Source organism: Hyaena hyaena, unplaced genomic scaffold (genome assembly GCF_003009895.1).
Source record: "Hyaena hyaena isolate Hyena2069 unplaced genomic scaffold, ASM300989v1 scaffold_116, whole genome shotgun sequence".
In the NCBI taxonomy this organism is placed as follows: Eukaryota; Metazoa; Chordata; class Mammalia; order Carnivora; family Hyaenidae; genus Hyaena; species Hyaena hyaena.
In genome coordinates this window covers 2,555,496-2,577,663 of record NW_024080748.1, presented here as the reverse complement: position 1 = coordinate 2,577,663, position 22,168 = coordinate 2,555,496, and the positions used below count along the sequence as shown (strand labels likewise).

The window sequence follows — 22,168 nt, the reverse complement described above, 5'->3', positions numbered from 1 at the left end:
CCGTCTTGGAACTCATCCACCGCGAGGACAGCCTGGGCTGGCCCGCTGGAGGACAAAGACCAGATGGAGAAAGGCGGCCTCTCTGACGAGAGCAGAACAGACCAGCTGGCATCCAGCGGACGCCCAGACGGCCCCAGATGCACGAGCCAGTGCCGGTGACATCTCCCGAGCCTGGCACACCTCAGCAGAGCCGTCCCCTCAACCTGCAGGCTGGCGTATACATGGCCATTATCCCAGGCCCTAATTTTTAGGGTCTGGGGAGATAGGGGTCAACAAGTCACCACCTGCTTCACCAACTTCCTCAAGACGGGAGGATCCAGAAAAAGGTGAGTTCCCACAAGTTTCACTAGTAATTACGATTTACTGGGCAGTAACAGGCTTGAAGCAATTCCACAGGAAACAGTCACTATTTCTTTTTTTGTAATTTTTTAAAGTTTATTTTGAGGAGAGAGAGAGAGAGAGAGAGAGTTGGGGAGGGACAGAGACGGAGAGAGAGAGAATCCCGAGCAGGCTCTGCACTGCTGGCACAGAGCCCAATGCAGGGCTCGAACTCATGACCCGAGGTGAAATCAAGAGTCAGATGCTTAACTGAATAAGCCACCCGGGTACCCCAAATAGTCACTGTTTCTAATTGCAGGGTTGGAGACTGATTAGGCTCAGAACACGGCTAAAAGGACACAAGCTTGGCGTCAGGTCATCAGGGTCAGAAGGTGCACCCGAGCACATATGTCCTATGTGGAAGAGTCCTCTGTCACAGGCGCTCACTGGTATGGACTCCAGACTGGATAAATTTCACAGGAGACACAGCAATCCTGGCCCCCTAAAGAATATTATTACGGAAGGTCCCAGAGCCGCATCTGTAAATGAGCAACGGGGCAGAATGTCTCTGGTGCATAGAAATCTTTACAAACCGGCCCAGTTTCTTCCCTAAAAGGTCTAAAAAATTCTTCTTTCCTGTGGGCTACCCTCTGACTTTCCTTAATGAATGCTGCCCCCTACAGCATGTATGTAAAATAGATTTTAAAAATAATTCTGCCTGAAGATATTTATATCTGGCTCTTCTGAGAAGAGGACAAGGAAATGAATCCAAGTGTTAAATGACTGAAACCACCCATGAACAACTTGTCACCCAGGAGCCACAGCTTCTTTTACACGGCAGAGATCCTTGCCCATGGCCTCTGATGGCCTCAGAGTCCGAGCTTCGCAAGTTCTAGACAACTTATCGGAGGTCATAAGACAGGTCTTCCCCAGCTATGTGAATGGAGGGAGAGAAGTCGGTGTAAACTGTACACAGGCCGTTATCTACGTAAAATGCAACTTCCTTTGTTCGGCACTGAAACGAACCCCAGAACGGAAGCAGCTCCATCCAGAACGCACTGTTTTAGAACAGATCCTGTCCAAGGAACCAACCCCAAGGCGAGCCTTTGGGAACGCTAATCTACTATGATGGATGCGTGTCATTACCAAGCCTTTCCCGAACCCAGTAAAATCACACCAACTCTGCCGTTTGCCTAGGATAATCAAATCCCTTATCGGCAAGGCACTTTAGAGAAGATCTATCCCGGCCTACTTGCTAATGTAGGACACCCCACCTTTAGTCACCTCAGTGAGTGACGACGTCGCCTGTTTCTGGTCCTGGGAGGTCACTCCCGTGAGCCTCTGTTCAACTGTGAGAAGAAAACTGTGAATAAGTTTTTTAAAATATGCACCAAAAGTTTGAGTCCCTGTAATTTTTTACTTCTCCTCTCCATAACCAGAGAGAGAGGAAAAAGTCTGGCCCTGGATTTTCATTTCTTGTTTTCTTTTATTTAATATTTTTTTTTTACTGTTTGTTTTTGAGAGAGCGAGCGAGCATGAGCGAGCACGAGTGGGGGAGGGGCAGAGAGAGAGGGAGATACAGAATCTGAAGCAGCTCTAGGATCGGAGATGTTAGCACAGGGCCCCATATGGGGCTCAAGCCACGAAATGGGAGATTCATGACCTGAGCCAAAGTCAGACACTTAACCCACTGAGCCATCCAGGTTCCTCTTAAATTGTTTTTATGTTTATTTATTATTTTTGAGAGAGAGAGAGACAGAGAATGAGAGGGGGAGGAGCACAGAGAGAGAGACACACACACAGAATCCAAAGCAGGCTCCAGGCTCTGAGCTGTCAGCACAGAGCCCAACGTAGGGCTTGAACCCACAAATCCCGAGATCATGACCTGAGCCGAAGTCGGACGCTTAACTGACTGAGCCACACAGGAGCTCCTAGACTTTCATTTCTAAAAGGAAACTGACCTCTTCATAAAACTGTTTCTTAACACATCCTTTGTCTCTAACTGCTGTGTGAGAGAGTGGCCCTTCTGTGCAAAGTGGGCCCCTGCAAACTTTCTCCGGGTATCACCCCAATGAGGCTCTACCTAATGCACAGAACTGGCTTCATCTCTCCTTTATTCTCCCTCATAGTACCTTATATTCTTCTTAAAAGCACGTAACACAGGACTTGGCGGCAAAGAATAAATGTTATTAGTCATTAAAAAAAGAAAAGCTAACATACAATGTCACGAGACTATTTGTGGTTTAATATCTTCCACCAGACTCTAAGTTCCACAGGGCAAGATCATCATCGATTTTTTCGCTTTTGAGTATTTAGCATGAGGCTGGATATAGAAGTATACCCAGTTATGTGCTGAACAGATGAAAGACTGAGTTCCAAGTGCCTGAAAGCATAATAAGAAGGGAGACTCATGTACTGCACACTGTACAGTCTGGTAGGCGTGATTAAAAGTAAAGCCAAATCTAGCAGAACTTTTCTTGCAGCAAAAATCAACCAGTGTCTTCACAGATCCTTATTCTTCGGGCTAAATTGGATTCTTAAATCCACCAGCTGGTGGCTGCTGAAGGGGGTGGACGGGCCTGCGAAGATGATTTTAGCTTGGGCCTACTGTCAGCTCCTGACCAGCCACACGAACGTGATTGGGCCCACAACATGGCTTTTCTTCCATTCACATGCATTCTCGCAAATGAGGAATAAATGTGGGGAGGCCCTGTCCGGAGGAAAACATTCAGATAATCTCAAGTCATTATCCTCCCAGAGGGCCCTGAGGGTGCTAGGCAGGAAACTAAGGTTCCACGCGGAGACACAATACCAAACCTGGGCAGTAGGGGGCAGCAGAGACTCAGTGTCTGGACTGTCCTGTGGCAAGCTCTTAAAAACTGCTGTACCCACGGTGAGTTATTACAAGTCCCTGATTCCCAACTCCATTTCATATTTCATAAAAATGCTGTGATTCTCTCATTTTGAAACAGGCAAAGGGAACATTAGGTACTGAGGGGCCTCCGTTATTTACCTTGGCTCTCACAAGGCAAGCAGGCCAGGCCACTGACTTCCATCAGCAGCTAGTGTCGACAAAACATCCACAAAGTTCAGAGAGTCTTGCGCATCGCACGAATCAACGTGACTGCAGCTACTAAAGATTCACGACAGGCGCTCCTAGCACACTAAGCATGTCAACTGTGGCCACAGTGCCTTGGCATAAGCCACTCCACAGCACGACCACTATCAGCATGGCCTGAGGATGGCCTGTGTGCATCATTCTCACCATGATATGGCTGCACTGTGACTGTTATCTTGGACACAAGTGTTCTCCACGTGCCCCCCTCATGCGTCACTCTCATCAGGAGAAGACAGGTTCCCTGGCATACGCGTTCTGGGTTGGTATCCTAACGAAACACACGCTGACAGGACTGGGAAGGCAGGCTACAGTGGAGACACAGGTGTTTCATCCATTTACGCCTGAGAATGGTGAGTCCTCAACACAGAGAGGAGCCAGAGGAGCCACGCATGCCCGCACAGTCACCTCCCTGTCGAGTTGCTACGCTAGCTGCCATGTTCATTGCTCAGGAGCTCTCCCCTTATCCTGACTGGCATTCTGTTCTTGTCTGTATTCTTTCCCTGTGTTGTGAATACGGGCCATTTGTGCCCAGAGAAAAGTTAAGCGTGTTCATCCCAAAATGTATTTATCTTCTTGCGCTAATAAACTTTATCAAATACTTAAACATTTGAAAAGAGCATTTAAAGGCATGACAGCTAGGCCCTGACTGCAGGTGACGCCTGGATAAAAATGATGATGAAAGTACCTTGAAACATAAACACTTTCCCCTACCAACGATCCTTGAAATGAAATTGAATTCATGTACGTGTGACACTTTCCACATGGCAGATGGGAGCACAGGAAATGCGGAGATTTATCATCTGAAGATCAGATGCACATCAACGTGGCATCTTCTGTTCCTGACACAAGCTAATCAAATAGATATTTCATCTCCCAAAATGATTTATTTTCTCTCTCCTTTTCTGTACTCATTCTTCCTGTTACGAAAGGCCAGGTTTATTGTATTTTAGAAATAGGTTACACAGCAGAGAGCCATAATCTCACATCACACACTGGCTCTGAAACACATCCATATTTAGAGGAAAGCAAACAGGGTTATGTCCTTCTTATTCTTTGTGAAAAAGGACAGCTTTAGCATTAAAGGTTATTAGTTTCCCACATTAGAAGGACTGATGCAACTTCTCCTCTGAAGGCTCTTCTGAATTACACAGTAGATGAAGAAAATGGCTCCCAAAGGTGGCCCGAGAGACTATACCAGATACAATTTCTTTGACCTTCATGTCTGACTTTAATTTGATGCTTCAGGTTAAGGACAGCAGCTAGGATGGGCTATGGCTAGGAAGCTTTACCAGTGTTCATCCTTCCCTCTGAATAGGATGGCGCTCCTAACATCTAGCTCTTCAAGTGCCAAGTAGGGAAAGAGCCAGAAGAGGATTTTCCAATCAGAGAAGGCGTGAACTCACTTTCCTCTCCAAACACTTCTTTGTAGTACACCACCTCTGCTACCATATCAAGGCCCCCACAGCGACACTCCTTTTTTCATATTTCTAGGCTCAGTATGGGACCGAAATCCTTTTCCTTTGTTTTCTATTAGCTCAGCTGACACAAAAGTAGTACTAAAGATTTTTTTTTTTTTAATTACAATAAGGATTTCACTAAAGATTAGTGAGGCAAAAGACCGGAGCCAAAAGAAGATACAAAGACCTAAACAAGTAGGTGAGTCCACCCAATATAAGTTACTGGCACTGAGAATAAGTTTAAATGTAGGTACAGCAAGATGTATATGCAAACTTGAATGGCTCCCCATTTACTGGGCTTCTGCTGTATGCCAGACATCAGTCCGGGTGTCCTACTACATTATCTCCATTCCCCATAACACACCACAAAGTGGGTGCTGAGAATGGAAGCGCAGCCAGAAGGCAGCATGCCCATTCAGAGGTGACCCAGAAGTCCTCCCTATGAGAGGGGTTCTCGAACGTCACTGCTGAAAGAATACCAGGGGTGGGAAACTAGATTTCTAGGCTCATTCAGAAATCTGACTTAGAAGGACTAGGTTTGCAGAGCCTTGGGATTTGTGTTTCTAGCAATTACCTCAAAGGATGCTGGTGTCCACGATCCATGAGCCACACCTTGAGAACAACACTTCAGAGTCTTGAGTGTTCTGTCCCACCAGGTCATGGGACTTGAGCTGTGCCCTTTAGACTAAACGGAGACCTACCACGCTGTCCCCTCTTGGATTTGCATATGGGCAATTTACATACACCACGTCAGAGTGGAACAATGTTACTGTTTAAGGTGTTATTTGGGAGACGAGTACCACTGGTTTTAGGACCTCTCATCTCTTCAATTAGACAACGTCAATACTTTGTTTAGAACAAAAGGAAAGTCCTGTGAAATGCAAACTGAAACAACGAAAACTGCCTTTGCCTCAGGAGCCATTGGCCCCGCCTGCGAAAGGGCACCATTAACAGACAGCAAATGAACAGACTCTACAACATTCCGAAAAATCAGAGCTCAGTTATTTTTTCACACCATGCAAATGAACCCCACGATGTCAGTAAGCTCCAACTATCGGGAAACGGGAGGCTGTGAAACTTCACAGTGATGTCCAAGATGGGTAGAGACAACAAAGACGAAACCTGTGAATTGTGCTACGCATAAAAAAAAAAAAAAAAAAAAAAAGAGAGAGAAAATACTTCACATCTATCTGACGTTCTACCATCATTTGGGCCAGGGCGGCCTGATGCCACTCCACAGGTAAACAAACTGCATCTCTGAGAGATAAGCTGACCTGCTGTGGAGAAGGATGAACAAAATCTTTTCCCCTTCTACAAGGGAATTTAACCTTCACTTAACCTTGTAACTCTGTTCCCCTGGAAACTTGATAAAGACAGAATGTCAACTATGTTACTAAGCAACACTGCTCATAGTAAAAATGACCCCTGATAGTTAAACCACATCTGGACCAAGAAGAGCTATAAATGAAGCATCAACACCTCCTGGGGGACACCTTCATGTTGGGTTTCTCCACGTAGTTGTGACTACTAATCAGATCTCATCCTTGCGGAGACCCTGGACGCTGTGCGTATGGAGTGTTCACAAGAGATACTGGCGCCCACGGAGCATGTGGCCTTTAAGCTGGAGTGACTCTTGCACCTGCTCTGTGAGTCTTGCAGCCTCACACGTGAGTGGTCCCACTGGTGGGAGGGGGCAGCGACGGCATCTGGGTGGCCATGCAGCAAACACCTGCCACAGGACCGTTCCTGTGGGAGAGAAACACTTCCCCTGCCAGCAACCTGTGATTCCTATGTCCCGAGGAGGATCGGGCCACATGGGGCTCATGATGGTCCCGGAGGGGCCCCGAGCAGACGCCCTGGTGAGTGCTGCCCTTGCCCCAAAAGCCACACTTCTGGAAAGTAGGGAGGCCAGAGCTCACAATTGTCTGCTTCAGTGTAAAGTCTTTCTCTGTTTACTTGCAGGCCCTAAACCTTCCTCTCCCCACCCCACCCCCCACCAAGATATCCTGGCCCAAAGGGTGGGTGCAGCTTCTCAAACACTTGCTAGGCTCTTTTATTCCTCCTAGTGCCAGGCGTGAGGTCACTTTTCGCTGGTCACTTTTAATACACCCTGCTTGCTCAGCTGCAACGACTGATCTAACAGTTCCCTGCATTCTATTTCCAGATGATCCCCCCTGAGACTCCTTACAATTCAGCGATACCTCCTTGGTTCAAATCTTTATACTAGCTTTTTTTTATTAGCCCTCAGACAATTACGGCTTCTGCTTGGAGGGTCAAGGCGACCTCACAGTTGATTTCCAACCAGAGACGATTCCCACCTACGGAGCGAGCACCCCAGGCATGTGAGCTCTCCCGGGGCTGCTCCGCAAGGGCTGGGGGTCTTCTGATGCCAAGGGAGGCCTCACCCCACCGCTGAAATGATGTTGGAGACACTTCCCTCTATAGGTGCCCCGTAGGACATGAATTTATTAACACAGTGACCCCAGCAGATGTCCCCTTGGATTAACACCTGGACCCAAACAGGTGGAATGAGTCACTCCTCCCCAGCCTCCCGCTCTCTTGCTCTCCGTGAAAATCTGGAGCTAGAAGTCACTGCAAATGCCATCACTCCTCTGAAGTCCTCCTGGAGCCTTCCTGGCTAAGCCCACCTTCTTCTTCACGACTTTGAATGTTTCTCTTTCACAGGACTTGTGAGCACCCCTGTCCCCTGGGGCTGTGAGCCCTGGAAAGCAGAATCTGTGCCTCAGTGCCCTCCGTCACGATCACAAGCCCAATGCTGGACATAAGCAGTGACAAGAAAGAAACAACCCGAAACAGGAGCACCCAACTGCACTCCTTCCTGGACCACTGAATTAATCCCATCTAGCCTGTAATTTTAGGTAGGAATCCCGGTTAATGGGTAGGCCGTGGGTGGCTTCTTCACAGTTCTCTCTCCCAATCATTAACTCAGAAATAACTTACTTTGCCAACCATAAAGTGACAAGTTTACAGAGGTTCCAAATCAATGGCTCCAGTGTTACTCGGACAAGACACGGTGCTGAAGGCTGTAAAACTCTGTCTCCACCCACGTCTGGCTCTTCTTTCTTGCCCATGACAGGGTGGAATGAACAAGAGGGAGAAAATGACTTACAATGAAGACCAGGGGAGGGAACCTACCAGAAAGCACTGATAGGTCTCCCATTGGAAAAGGCCAAGGGGGGGCACCTGGGTGGCTCAGTCAGTTGAGCTTCTGACTTCAGCTCGGGTCACGATCTCACGGTTTGTGAGTTTGAGCCCCATGTTGGGCTCTGTGCTGGCAGCTCAGAGCCTGGAGCCTGCTTCAGATTCTGTGTCTCCCTCTCTCTCTGCCCCTCCCCCACTCATGCTCTGTCTGTCTATCTCAAAAATAAATAATAAAACTTAAAAAATTAAAAAAAAAAAAAAAAGAAAGAAAAGAAAAGGCCAAGGGGCCATACCCCACAGTGGCTTAGGGATGGATGACCTCAGACTCACTTTATAGAAGGGGAAACTGAGGCCTAGAGAAATTAAATGTCTTCAGCGAGGCCAGACTAGCTGACAGACAGCTTGATCTCAACCACAGGCGCTTTCTGTACATACCAAGGTCTATACATGTCACTATTTGTAACTCACAGCAAAGTGTCAGTTAAAAAGGCCGGTTCTTAGCAAATGATCTTGTTATTTCGGCTTCTTAACATAACCTGCCTAATTTCAAAGACAGTAGTTTTTTGCCCCAGAGAGTGAAAACAGAAGTAATGTCAAGTGTGTAGGGAAACTGGCCTCTCACACATTGCTTGCTGATGGGAACAGACACAGGTATAACCTTTTGGAAGCAAGATCTGGCAATGTTAAAACACGGGTAAAATGTGTATACCCTTTAATGGGATGGTATATACATGCAAAAAAAAACCCATGAGGATGTTAATTTTACCACTATTTATAATATCAAAGAATTAGAAGCAACCAAAATGAAAGCAGTTAGAAATATTAAGGTGAATCCATGCGATGGAGTCCTATGCAACCATTAGAAAGACAGAATAGCCTATAAAAGGCTATCCATGACTAGTCGATTTTATTTACAAGATTTTAAGTCATATAATATACAATGTATGTCAGAGTGTGTGCGTACAGAGCTCCAGTAAGAATTAAATTACTTACAAAGCCCTTAGAACAGTACTTGGCAGGGGTGCCTGGGTGGCTCAGTCAGTTGGGTGGCCGGCCACCTTCAGCTCAGGTCATAATCTCACGGTTCACGGGTTCAAGCCCCGCATCGGGCTTTGTGCTGACAGATCAGAGCTTGGAGCCTGTTTCAGATTCTGTGTCTCCCTCTCTCTCTGACCCTCCCCTGCTCACGCTTTCTCTCTTTCTCTCAGAAATAAATAAGATGTTAAATAAAATTAAAAAAAAAAAGAACAATACTTGGCAAATATTAAACAGAAGGAACATTTTATCAAAATAGGATAGTATAGCATATGCATAAAGAAAACATAAGTGACAAACGGGATAATTCTGAGGTGGGGTTATGTAGGGTTCTCTTTCAATAAATTTGTACTATTTGAAAAATTTTACATGATGGTTTTTATCATGAAAATATAATCAAGATATGCTTTCTCTAAAATGAACAAAACCATATTATTCAGGAGAGACCAGCTTCTATTTGCACAGAATTTAGGTTAGGGATAGTAGATATTTCCAGTTCATATGATGGACCAAATACTTGAGAAATGTATTCGATTTCTGGCAGTGCTAACCCATTCAGAGGATGTAAGTGAGGGGATAGGAGGAAAAATAATGTCACAAATGTTGAAGATGACAGCTCTTTCCTCTTCCTGAAAATCCATGATTCTGGTCTGGAGCCATTGGGTCACTTGGAGCCAAGAGAGGAAGCGAGGACCACCGTATTCCAGGCCATCCCCTGACAGATGAAGTTCCGCTGGGGGACCTGCTCAGGATGTCCCGCAGGCCAAGCAAGGCACCTCACTGCTGCCCCCTGCAGGAGAGAGCAGGGGAAGCCAAAGACGAACCTAACCAAGCTAGGGAGAACTACACAACTAGCAGCTTTTCCCACTGGCTAAGGGTCTGTAGACTTCCTTCCAAACCTCACAGGCAAATTCCTGGGTTTTATACACCAACCGTGCACTTGGTCACCTCATGGACTAAGCCAATACATTGTGTGTGCGTCCCTAGGCTTTCTCTCACTGTGAAGTATTGTATAGATCTATTCTTCTTCTTCCTCTTCTTTTTCTTCTTCTTCTTCCTCTTCCTTCCCCTCCTCCTCCTCCTCTTCTTCACATCTCAGTTGATTGCTCAGTTGAATACTTAAAATGTAAGTATTTTCTAGATCTATTCCTCTTCTTCTGCTTCACACCTCAGTTGATCAGAACTAAATGTGGTGATGGCGGCAGAAGGGCATTCGCTTCTTTGGACGTGCTTTTCAGGGGAATCTTTCAGTTATTTCCTCACAAAGGATTAAGTGCTCTGGGGCTTTGGAAAAGCTGCCTGTTATAATTTCCTTTTATTCCTCTTTATCTTTTAAAAAAAATCAAGACTAAGTGTTGAAATATTTTTGTCACACATTGGCAGAATACTGAATTGCTCGTTCCTGTTGCAGGTGTGATCAGGCCAACTCCTAGAAGAGTTCATGGCCCAATGGGTCACACATACAGGCCTACGAACCGGGTTACCTGAGAGTGAAATGCCAGCACGCCATGCGATCAGGGCCTGGCTGATTCGTAAGACAGCTTCGAGAAGGACAGCTCATGAGATTATATCGTGAACTTTAACTCATCTCAAAGCAGTCCACGCCTCAACTACAGCACCTGCCACACTGAGCTACAATGTATCTGCTCACTGGTGCGCATCTCTCCAAGACCTGTCAAGGTCAGTGATGCTACCGTGCACACCCGAAAACCTGCTGGGTCTCCCACATGGCCAGGTTGGGGAGCCACTTCTCTCTCCACATAGTGTATGTTGCACGGAGCCGGCTACCTCATAAGCTGCAGTCAAGGTCAGATTCAACAGAGAGGACATATGGACTGTGAGAAAGGAGGAGGAAATAAAGCCTCATAAGGTAAAACTGCGTTGTCCCTTTACCTCAGGATGATGGGGAAGGCATTACTATAAAAATACTTGGGTCTGCCGCAAGCCTGCTTTACCTAAGCTCTCCAGGCCAGGAGAGGGATGATAAGTGTACTCTCCCATGCACCTGGAGCCCCAGTCAGTTATTTTTATCATTCCAAAAGCGAATCCTCAGAGGATTTTGTGAGAATCCTGACTCATAAGGTATTCTCACACTTACTACCTCACTCGATCCTCCCAGGAGACAGCACAGAGCCCGAGTTCGAATCCAGGAGTCAAACCTTGATATGAATTCCACGGCTCAATTCCCAGAGAGGGCAAGTCACTAAATCTCAATTAGCCTCCTTGCTTTTATCTGTAAAACTGCGTTAATAATATTTACCACACAGAATGTTTGTGAAGACGAAGTAACACAGTGAAGATCAAACTCCCTGGCAAATGATAACACTCTCAGTAAAGAAGTATGACTGCTCTTTCCGCTGATCCCAAAGTCCTTCCTCCAGCCAAGGCCTCTGTCAGAATTCACAGCCACAGCCCCTGCCCAGGACGGGGGCAGACTGGTGGCTGTCCCAGCACAGCTAGGTGGCCTGAAGGGCCCTGCATCTCTGGTTAGGCTCTGGGACAAGGTTCCAGCCACCAGCCTTTCCCCCTCCCCTATCAGACCTACCCATGAAGAGCTTCTTATTTGCTCAGTCTTTTGGATATTGGTCTCACATCCATCCTTCAGACTTTTTTAATGACAGCGTCCCCCCCAGACAAGTGTGGGACAAGGATGGGCTGGCCTGAGCAGCCTGCCCTGGACATCTTAGCTCTTTGTCTTGCTCAGCCTGCAGGTCTCTAGCCTTCAGTGGGCAAGGCCTCCACCATCTCTCTTCCACTTCCCGGAAAAGCGTACTATTAACCATGGCTCTGGAACCACGGTGCCTGTGTTCAGATGCAAGTCCAGCTCCCACCACCTCGGCTGTGGCCTCGGCAGGTATTTAACCTCCCTCTGCCTCAGTCTCTTCCCTTGTAACAGAGGCTAACAGTACAGCTTGTTGTGGGATTCAACGAGGCACACTGCAGGTACTCAGTAAAATGTAGCTCTTAGTTATTTATATAAAAACACCCTTCTCATATTAGTACCCATCAGGAAGCATGCAAAGGAGAACTTTTATTTGATATGTACTTACACCATTTTATAAGTATATATTATTTTTTTCAATTTAAACACACCTTTTGTTTGTTTTATTTTTATTGAGGGGGGGGGATGCAAGTGGGGAAGACAGAGAGAGAAAGCCAATTTTTAGCAGGCTCCGCACCCATTGCAGAGTCTGATGTGGGCCTCTATCCCATGACCCTGGGATCATGACCTGAGCCAAAATCAAGAATCTGACGCTTAACTGACTTAGCCACCCAGGTGCCCCTTAAACACACTTTTAAGAAGAAAGCACTTTTGAGAAGAACATGTTTGGGTATGGTTGAAGAAAAGAAAAGGAGGGGAGGGGAAGGGGGTGGAAAGAGGGAAGAAAATGAAAGATTTTCTTAAGGCAGGAGCCTAGATCTGGATCACAAAGAACATGACTGGCTGAGATCCCTTACTGCTAGCTGCAGAGTTTCCAACGCCCTGTATGCAAAATCTTCTGCCATATATAGGTCAGTCATACAAGACTTCCCTTTGTATTTTCTCAAGTATTCTAGGTGGGGGTAGGGCAGAAACCAAACTCCACTAAAAGAAAAAACAAAAACAAAAACAAAAAAACAAATCCTGGGCTGGAGGGTAGGTCCAGGATGCTCAGATCTCGTTCAGCTCTCTCTCAAGGCTCAGGGGAGTTGAGGGGCACATCTAGGACAAATCCTGCTGTAGAAAATGCTTCCAAGAGATCTGGGCACATCACCCTCACCAAGAGGTCTAGACCACGTTGCCTTGGAGGAAGATAGGAGGGTTCTGCTTCTTACCGTACAATCTTCTAGGCTGACTCAGTTTCGCCAGTGTCTTACAAGACACAGACTGAAGCCAGCAAAGGTTTGCTTCACCATCTTCTGTGCAATAGCCCCCGCATAGCTACTCGCCTTTTCCCCCATCCTAAAATCTCAGGGCTATGTAGAGCAAAAAGTCATACCTTCTTTTGGTGAAAGTTACCTCATAAGAACACCAAGAATAATGTTACATATTACTTATATGTAGCCAAGATATTCATTTAGACAACCTACATTTCTGACTCCCTTGTTCTTAACGTCACTCATATCACTTTTAATGGGTAAAAAGCTTATCAGGTCACAAAATGCACACTCCAAGAAACTTGCATTTCTGGAAAGCCATCTACTGTATACAGCATGTTCTATGAAAATTTATTTTCAAGTTGTAAATGCTATGTTGCTTCTGTTGTAGTCAGTTGTCTTCTGGGCCCCCACTGAAACAAAAACACCTAATTCCTGCTGGCAACCATGAACCTATTTCCTCTACTTTATTAATGCCTCTGCTAACAATATTCCTGCCAGCCAAGTCTGTCCTATGGCCCATGCTATTTGCAGCCTTGCTCCCAACCCTGACCAACTCACCTAAAGGTTCTGCTATAAAGGAAGATGCCAGAAAGGACCCTCAAGAAGTTGACTTACCTTTCTCGTGGCTGCTTGGTGGTGGTGGTGGTGGAAGTGGGGAGGTGACCGGTTTGGACTTGTCATAGTTGTTAAAGCTCTGGCTGCGTCGGTTGTTAGCAGTGGCTGCCCCTCCACGGGTTTTGGTTTCATTGCCTGCAGCGGATACCCTTGCGGTAGGACCTGGAAGCCTAAAATGCAAAAGCAACAGGATAATGGATTCAGTCTCAGGACAATAGCAGTGTTTCAGAAGAAGGAACTGCAACCATGCAGGAGGTAGAGGAAACCATTCAAGACACTGGGTCTGTGGAGATATGCCAGTCAAAAAATTAGTGGAACCACTATAAACACCTAGGCTACTAATGACCCCAGCAAAGTCCAACAGCGAAATATGAGTTTTCCTTTGAGCAAAGAGAAATTCTGAAGGAAAAGTAAATGAATATGTTTACTGATTAAAAAATAGCAAGTTTATCTTCCTTTTTCTCTTAAGGGACTAATTTTACTTTTCGATAGGGCCAAACCATGTCAACTCTAATTCTATCAAGTGCAGAACATGAGGGCCTATTAAGGCTCTAAACTTTTTTACCTTCTGTGTGCATCTCTTCTGGTAGGTATTAATACGGTCATATCCATATTAATCATCATGTCATAAACTAGGGTTGCAGTATCAAGAAAACGATGTAATTTATAACAGTCAGGAAGAGAAATGTTAGCACTCAGAACCCAATACAACCACAATGAAAAAACTTATGGCCTGGATGAAAACACGTGTTCAGACATACATTCTCCTTCAACACTTGACAACCTGTCTCCGTAGGCATCACTTTGAGGCTGAAGCTCAGCTTCTCTGCACAGTAGATAGGAAAAAATCGTATGTTCTTTCCGTAGAACCAGCAGGAATCTATTAATCTAAAGACAAACATATACCTTCTCTTAAATTAAGCACCTCATTTAGGGTGGTTTGGGAAATAAAGTTAGCAGACATTTTTGTAATATGTTGAAAGATCTTAGATCCTCCTCCGCAAAGAGTTAAGGGTAAGACTCCCTCAGAATTTTGGGGCAGAGAGTACTAAGCAGGCTGTTTCTAATCATTAAAAGTTGAAAGAGGAATAAATAATGAAATATTTAGTTATATCTTTCAGCTAAAACCCACTTAGCTGTGTTTAAAAGCCACTGGAACCTTCGCTGACTAGCAACAGATCTAGTGAGAAGTCTGACTTTTCATCTCATAAAGCTTTCAACTTTCTCTCCCCATTGCAAATCTGTAAGCACCAAAGAAGACTGCAGTCTGGAAGCATTTTAGATATAAGCAGGCAATCCCTTTAAACTTCTTCTTGCTGGCTGTGCAAGAAAGATGGTTGTAGAATAAACAGAGAACATGAGCTGGTGAGAGAAGACTGTAAAATTTATACAGTTAAGAAGAAGGGTGGCCCCATTCCCTGACTGGGAATGAAGAGAGAAGGAAGGGGGGTGAGTTCTCTCCCCCAACAAGTGGCAGAGGAAGTGTACTTTCCACTGCACTAGGAGGATTGGCCCCTCTGTTAATTTACCCCATCTTGTTTTGGAGAAAAGATTCACCCCACAAAGGTGGGCACAAAGTGGGGCATAAAGCCAGCAGCACCAGGGTCTATATTTGGGTACCAGATGTGGCCAGCACAACTGAACAAGGAGGCTGAGCAAGGATATATTGGTACCTCTTGGTTTTGCCTTTAGTACAAATGGCATCCTGAGAGCCCTCGAAGTCAGTGTTAGCTGAGTACTCAGAGCCAATGGTAGAGTTTCTGCAGGTGGAGACATGGGGTCCTCTGGGCTGGACTCCTTTAACCCAGCTATAGCCCACAGGAGTCTTTATGCCCACAGACAGGCCTGGAAAAGGATTATAGACTTGTTCCAAGATGATGTCACAGCAATGGTATTAAGTGGTACAGGGTAACAGGCCATCGCATTCTAATTCAGTAGGGAATCTGCAAGAAGTAGGTAAGCAAAAAGCAACAAGAAGGGAAAACATGTCTTCCTTTCAGAGTTGCTGAAGAGCTCTCCCTGCCCAAACCCAGGGCTCTCCAGGGCCTCTATAGAAAGAAGACTGATCAAAGCATAGGATGGGATGTGTGCAACCTTGAACTGGGTAGGCAATCTGGTCCTCTGTGAGGCAGCATGGAATAATGGATAAAATAAGGGCTTTTCCCACACATATGACATTGAGTCAGTCTTTTATAATTTCTCCAAGAGTCATGTTCCAGATCAGATAACTTTAGAATAATAATTAACTATCCAATGGGACAGTTGTTCATTTGAAATGGGCCTTAATGTCGGGCCTGTTTGAGTCTTCAATGCATGTTAGTTCCCTTCTCATCCTCTCTGTTGAGCATAAATTTATAAACGAACTGGGCATTGTCATAAAGGAAACACGCTTTGCTACAAAAAAAAGAATCAGACAAAATAAGGTAGGAAATCAATGGATCCAGATGAAAGTATCAAAAGGAAGCTGACAAAAATCAACATACAGGAGACTGAGATCTATATTTTCAAAGAGGTAAGCCAGGCTTTGGCAGATGGTACTTATTTTCCTAAGAAACAGTCCAGAAGAGGAACTGCTTCATCCAAAGATCTATGACTGTGACCCTATACTTTAGTGCACCTCTGAGCTATCGGTAGGCCCTGTTCCCCACAGTGAAATATTACTGGTCTTGGATCAACTAAGTCCCTCCTGGTCTCCTCTGGGTGGTCATCGTCAGGTTGTCTTCACTGAGTCAGGACCTCGAAGTATACCTTGGATGGGAATGGCACAGCCTTCAAATGGCTACAGGGTTGAACCAAGTTTTCTAGGCCTTCAAGGACTTCTTGAACGCTTTGAGGGCAGCTGACATGAAAAAGAATGGTTGGCACATACTTAGCCATCAAAAGCCACCTCATGTCATCTTCTACCCCCATCACCTTTACACCCTAGTCAGTTTAGCTCGACCAAATGGGAAGACTGGGTGGAGACCGAGTAATTTCTTCCAAGTTTCAGTGGGTGTCTGTGACAATGCTTTAAAACTTGAGTTGTGAATGGGCTTGAGTAGTTGCTTGCTCCAAAGCCAGCCCCCTCCATCCCTTTGAAATTTTCTGCAAAGTCTGCCTCAGGTACAAAGGCCATGAACGTGTGGTGGGTAGGAAGTAAGAAAAAGGCTTATTTGGATCCACCCATGAGGGAACCAATGTATTCTTTGGGATAGTGAGTCAATACACCCCAATTAATTCAGACTGAATTATACATACGGGATTTCAAATGTTGCATTTCAAAGACAACGGTGACCGTGAGGAACTAAGGTACACGAGCAATCATGGGGTAGGACTTTCTGCAAATTGAAGAAGAGTTTCCCATGGTGTGAATGCTTATGCCACCCTTCACATTCATACGTTGAAATCCTAACATCCAGTGTGGTGGTATGAGGATGTGGGGGCCTTTGGGAGGCAATCAGGTCATTACACAGAGCCCTCATCAATGAAATTAATGACCTTATGAAAACAACAGGCCAGACTGCTAGCTGGCCCCCTGCAGGAATGAGTGAGAGGTCGGCGGTCTGCAACCTGGACATCAGCGCTCAACAGAACCCGACAAGGCTGGCACCCTGCTGTTAGACGTCCAGCTTCCAGAAATGCGATAAATTTCTGTTGTGTACCAGCCACTGAGTCTGTGGTATTTTGCTGTGGCGGCCCAAACAGACTAAGGCAGGGTTCTAGTTCAATCTCATCTAGATCTTAAGGTAAGGCTGACTGACCCTAAATAACATCTAAATTATGCATGTATTGATAAAAGAATATGCAAAGGTTGGAAGTAATTCAAAGAAGGAAAATGACGACCATGGGTGTTGGTGGGATGGTCAGGGGGAGGTCCCAAGGAGATGTGACCCCAGAGCAAGATGTGGCATGTGGAGTGGAAATGTGAGTGGGGAATAAGAAGGTGTGGAGTCATGGAGAGAGGCAGAGGTCTCCAGCAGAGGGAAGCCTATAAAAAAGTATAGGGGAAGGAAGGTCTGGTGTGTGCTGTGGAGTGGGGGACAGAGTGGGAGGAAATGAGGCTGGAGAAGCAGGCGGGGCCAGAGTAGAGAGGACCTCAGATGTCACAGTATGGACCTGGACATTTTCCTGCTCTCCAGCAATGAGGCATTAATTAGGGAGGCTGGGAGCAGTATCTTCAAGTTCACAGTCACACAGACTGCAGGCCTCCAGCTCATATTCTCAAGTTCATAATTGTTAACATCCTTATGCATCACAGGAACTTCTATCAAGTCCCAGCCTGGAAACAGCTGCTGTCTGGACATTAGAATCCTTTGCAGAAGGGTTGGGTCTTGCTCACGTGGAACAGCCACGGGTACCACAATGGACGCTGCCGAGATGCCTGCCTCACTGAAGAAAAGCACGGAGAGGGGAGCACATCAAGCCAACCCGTGTCATTTATGGTGCCAGAGAGCTCCAAGGGCTCCTTGGCAAGAACAACTCTACTTCTTAGGACCATTCTATGTTCCAAACATAGTTACAAAATGACAGAGAACACAGATGGGTTCTTTGAAACATACACGTGTCGCATTAAAAAAAAAAAAATAAGCTGAAGGGAAGTGGTGTAAAAAAGCGGCAGAAGAGAAATCCTGCTGCTGTTGAAGCCACAGTCAATTTCTCGAACATGTGCAGAGCCAGGCAGGCAAGGGTGACATAACCTGGGAGTACACCCCGGCTCCACGCGCTGTGCATGCTGCTGGGAAGAAAGCCGTTCTTCCCCACAAAACCACTTCAAAGGCCGGGAGAAGATGGCTCTCCCAGGACGGATCGCAGCTTGTGTGCACATGCTCAGGACCTCAGGTGGCCGGCATCGTGAGGAGAGGTGCTTTCTGCCGGCGGAGATTATTAAATGTTAAATCTCTCATCTCTGCGGCCTCGGCTCTTCAGCAGCTGGACAAAGAGGACAGAAGTATTAGTCCCGCTGCTTCCCCTCCGCAAGATGGTCCATGTGATCAACTCTGTGGGGCTTTGCTGGAGAGAGGTGGCCTGGTGGCCCTCGCTGGCCCAGATCAACCCCAAACACCATCACTGTAACTGCTGGTTATGGTGCATTCATTATAGACCAGACATAAAAACACTGGAAATGACTTCATTAGCCCACATAACACCATGAGTGAGGCAGCTAACTACCCCATTTTGCCTGTGAGCAAACACTGGCTCCTGGAGAATAAATAATTTGCCCAGGTTACACGGTAAGCGGTGACGATGGGCTTTCCCGGGGTTTGACGAGCTGCACTCACAGCCACCATACTTTGCTGCCCCTGCAGATAGAACACGCCTACGCCTACAAACCCAGGGTTCGCCGGGATGACCAAGGGACGATAACTGCAGCTGAAGGCAGACATTCACGAACATCCTCATCCCTGTACGGATTCCCTCTAGAAGTCTTCAGACTCAAGAGCGAGGCTCCCCACCCTGCTCAATCTCCCTGGTACTTATCAAGGTGTTTGACTCTGGCAGGTGTTCAATCAAGGTTTGCTCTTGAAGAAGAGATCCAGTTCCAGAGTTCTGGGAGAGCGGTCTTACTCAGCCCGCAGGGGTAGGGTGGTTTCTTTTGGCGACTAAGTTTATAGCTACATTTGGTGATGCCTGGATCAGCGAAAACGCTTATCAGAATTGTGCTCAAGGCTGGGTCAGGGAAACGGAGGGGGATAAGGGAAGGCAAGGAGGAGGAGTAGGCAAACAATGAAGCAAAGAACACCCTTTCGTTGGCCTCATCAGAGACAAAGATGCACCCGAAAGAAACTCTAGGGGAGAGATGTGACCCTGAAAGAAAGCCAGACCTTGGCTCTCAGTCAACTTAGAGGCCTTGTGCCCAACACACCCTGGGGCAGGGGCAGGCATGCCCTCTCCCTTCCATTCCTCCTCTCCTCCCACTGCCTCCTCCTATCATCTGGGACTGATAACCACGCACACTCAGGATGGCCATGTGCTTCCAATTAGGTATTTTCCCAGCTAGCTCCTGTTTATCTTCTAGAACCGAGCGCACCGTGGGAACGGACATGAGATTTCAGGTTCCCTCCAAGCTCACTTAACCTCCTCTCCTTTTGTCTGTGAAAGGATTTCGATCTGCAGTGGAACCGGAGGATAGGAAGTGGAGAAGCTCGCAACATGCTCCCTCAGGAGAACCAAATTTAAAAACGGAAAATCTGATTTCCCACAAATGTCTGACTTAGATAAGACAGAAGCTTATCTCCTGACCAATGAATATCTGCCTAGGATCCCTCTCTACCCTCAAGCCAATGAACCTCCTGTTTGGACTCTGGCTAGATCTCCCCATCTTGTGCTCCTGGTCCATCGATACAGCACACCCCAAACCTTCAACAGACCCACCTGTTTCTTGCTATGGCAGGCGTATGCCAAACTACAATTCCTCCGCTGTTCCCAAATAAACTTGATTTGAGTTTGGTAATCTGAGCTTACGTCCATTCACTTCCCCATTTAGGCTGACACACTCAAAAACTGGGAACCCAGTTTGCCAGCGCAGGGGGTGTCGGAGTTGGGCCTGGTGTTATTTTTCAGGGAAAGCAGGCACTTTCTAGTGTGGTGTCATGAACTGGATGTTTATGTCCTCCAGCCCCACCCCCCGCCAAATTAGGGTATCCTCACCCTAATCCCCATGTGATGGTATCTGGAAATGGGACTTATGGGAGGGACTTCATCAGGCTGAAGACCTCATGATGGGATCAGTGCCTTATAAGAGAAAGGAGGGGGCTGGCTTCCTCTCTCTCTGCTCTCCATGTGAGGACACAGCAAGAACATGGCCATCTGGAAACCAGGAACAGAGCTCGCTAGAACCTGACTGTGCCGGTACCCCGATCTTGGACTTGTAAGGAAAACAGTTCTGTTGTTTAAATCACACAGTTTATGGCAAACTGACAAAGACACAGGATTATGAAAAGCAATGATGATGAACGTGGGTTCCCTCCTGTGTCCCGGAACCAAGTCTGGGTAACACATGGACTTGATTTACAGAGAAGCAACTGCCTTAGTGGCTTCTCCCCAACAGCCAGGCAGATTCTGAGTTGGGTCTCCTTATGTGTAACTTTTTAGAAAAGAAAAAGTCAACTCTGGCCAAAAAAAGGCACTGAGAACCTGAGAGAGAGGGGCAGTGATCAGACATTCAGTATGTATTTGTTACACGAATACAGATAGAAATGCAGCATAGGGGGTGCCTGATGGGTGGCTCCATCGGTTTAGCGTCCGACTTCAACTCACATCATGATCTCACAGTCCATGGGTTCGAGCCCTGCATCAGGCCCTGTGCTGACAGCTCAGAGCCTGGAGCCTGCTTTGGATTCTGTGCCTCCTTCTCTCTCTGCCCCTCCCCTACTTGCACTCTGTCTCTCTCTCAAAAATAAACACTGAAAAAAAAAAAAAAAGAAGAAGAAGGAATGTAGTGTGAGTATCCCTTTAGCTTTAAATGAGAATTCTATGAAAATAACGACCCAGTATCAGGTTCTGTTAGGATGCTAAAAAGGACAAAGTGAGCCTAAAGGCTGAGAGTAATGGCTGAAACATAAGATTTTTAAAAGCAGCCTTGACAACCCCATAAATACCAGAAATCAAGCAGGACAAAGAGAGGAGGAGTGTAAACACAGTGGGTAAGGTGAGGGTTCTGGAGTTAGGCCACGTGGGCTCAAATCCTGGTTTTTCCACTTTCTGTGGAAAGTCACCTTGGGTAACTTACCTAACTTCCTAGACTTTAGTTTTCTTATCTGTAAAATGGGGATAGTCACTGGAGCGGTCACATGAAAATGAATGTCAGGATTAAATAAGACAAGGCGTTCAAACTGATGCGTAACAAGCACTTAATAAATGTTAACTATTGCTACCTTTAAAAATAACAGCAGATCCCAAAGATGTGACTGGCATTTTCCATACCCTGGAATCAGTCCTTATAGGGTGCAGTAAATGCCAAACTCCATGTCAGGAGAACTAGTTAGTGAGCAAGACTAACTTTTACTTTTAGGTAACAGAGGTACAAAGAGCATCCAGGGACGAAAAGGAGATAGAGCCGCCTGCTGCTTTGTCTCCTCTGACCAACTGGATTCATGCTTCAAGTTCTTTAGAACTCAAGAGAAACCAAAGCCACATTAGTAATTTTAGCAATCACAGCAACAATAAAAAGCACGACACACATAAAGGAGATGCAGATGAGGTGGGATCAGGGCCAGGCCAGAGCAGGGAGCCAAACTCATCATAAAACCACTACAAAAACCACTCAGAAACTTACCTCTCCCTAAGTCAGAAAGGACTTTGACACAAAGCAATGAAAGCCCAAATCAATGAGATGCATTGATTTGAAACATTCTCTACACCATAACGCCGCACACACACGCCCCTTTTCAGTGACCCCACAGGCATTCTGCAAACTCTCCCACACTGGGTCATTAGCCAAAGCATGTTGGGTTTTCTCAAACTGCAAGCATAGAACGAGGAGAGGGACCAAAAGGAAGCTTAGCCAGAACAACGGGGTCAATGAGTTGGGCTGAAACCATGCTTTGCAGGACACAGAGAAAAGTCTAACCTAGAGATCTTTTTCTGACCCAGAGTGAAGCGGATGATTTTGCTTTGAGAGGAG

General features: G+C 46.2%; 1 protein-coding gene across 5 annotated transcripts in view; it reads right to left on the bottom strand.

The window, feature by feature from the left end:
* Positions 1–22,168, bottom strand: part of NAV2 (neuron navigator 2) — a 399,681-nt gene that overhangs the window by 203,168 nt on the left and 174,345 nt on the right. For all 5 annotated transcript variants that reach the window (XM_039236776.1, XM_039236778.1, XM_039236779.1 and 2 more), the window contains exon 6: positions 13,567–13,736. In XM_039236776.1, coding sequence (XP_039092707.1) covers positions 13,567–13,736 — 170 coding nt within the window. The remainder of the gene's footprint in view (positions 1–13,566; positions 13,737–22,168) is intronic.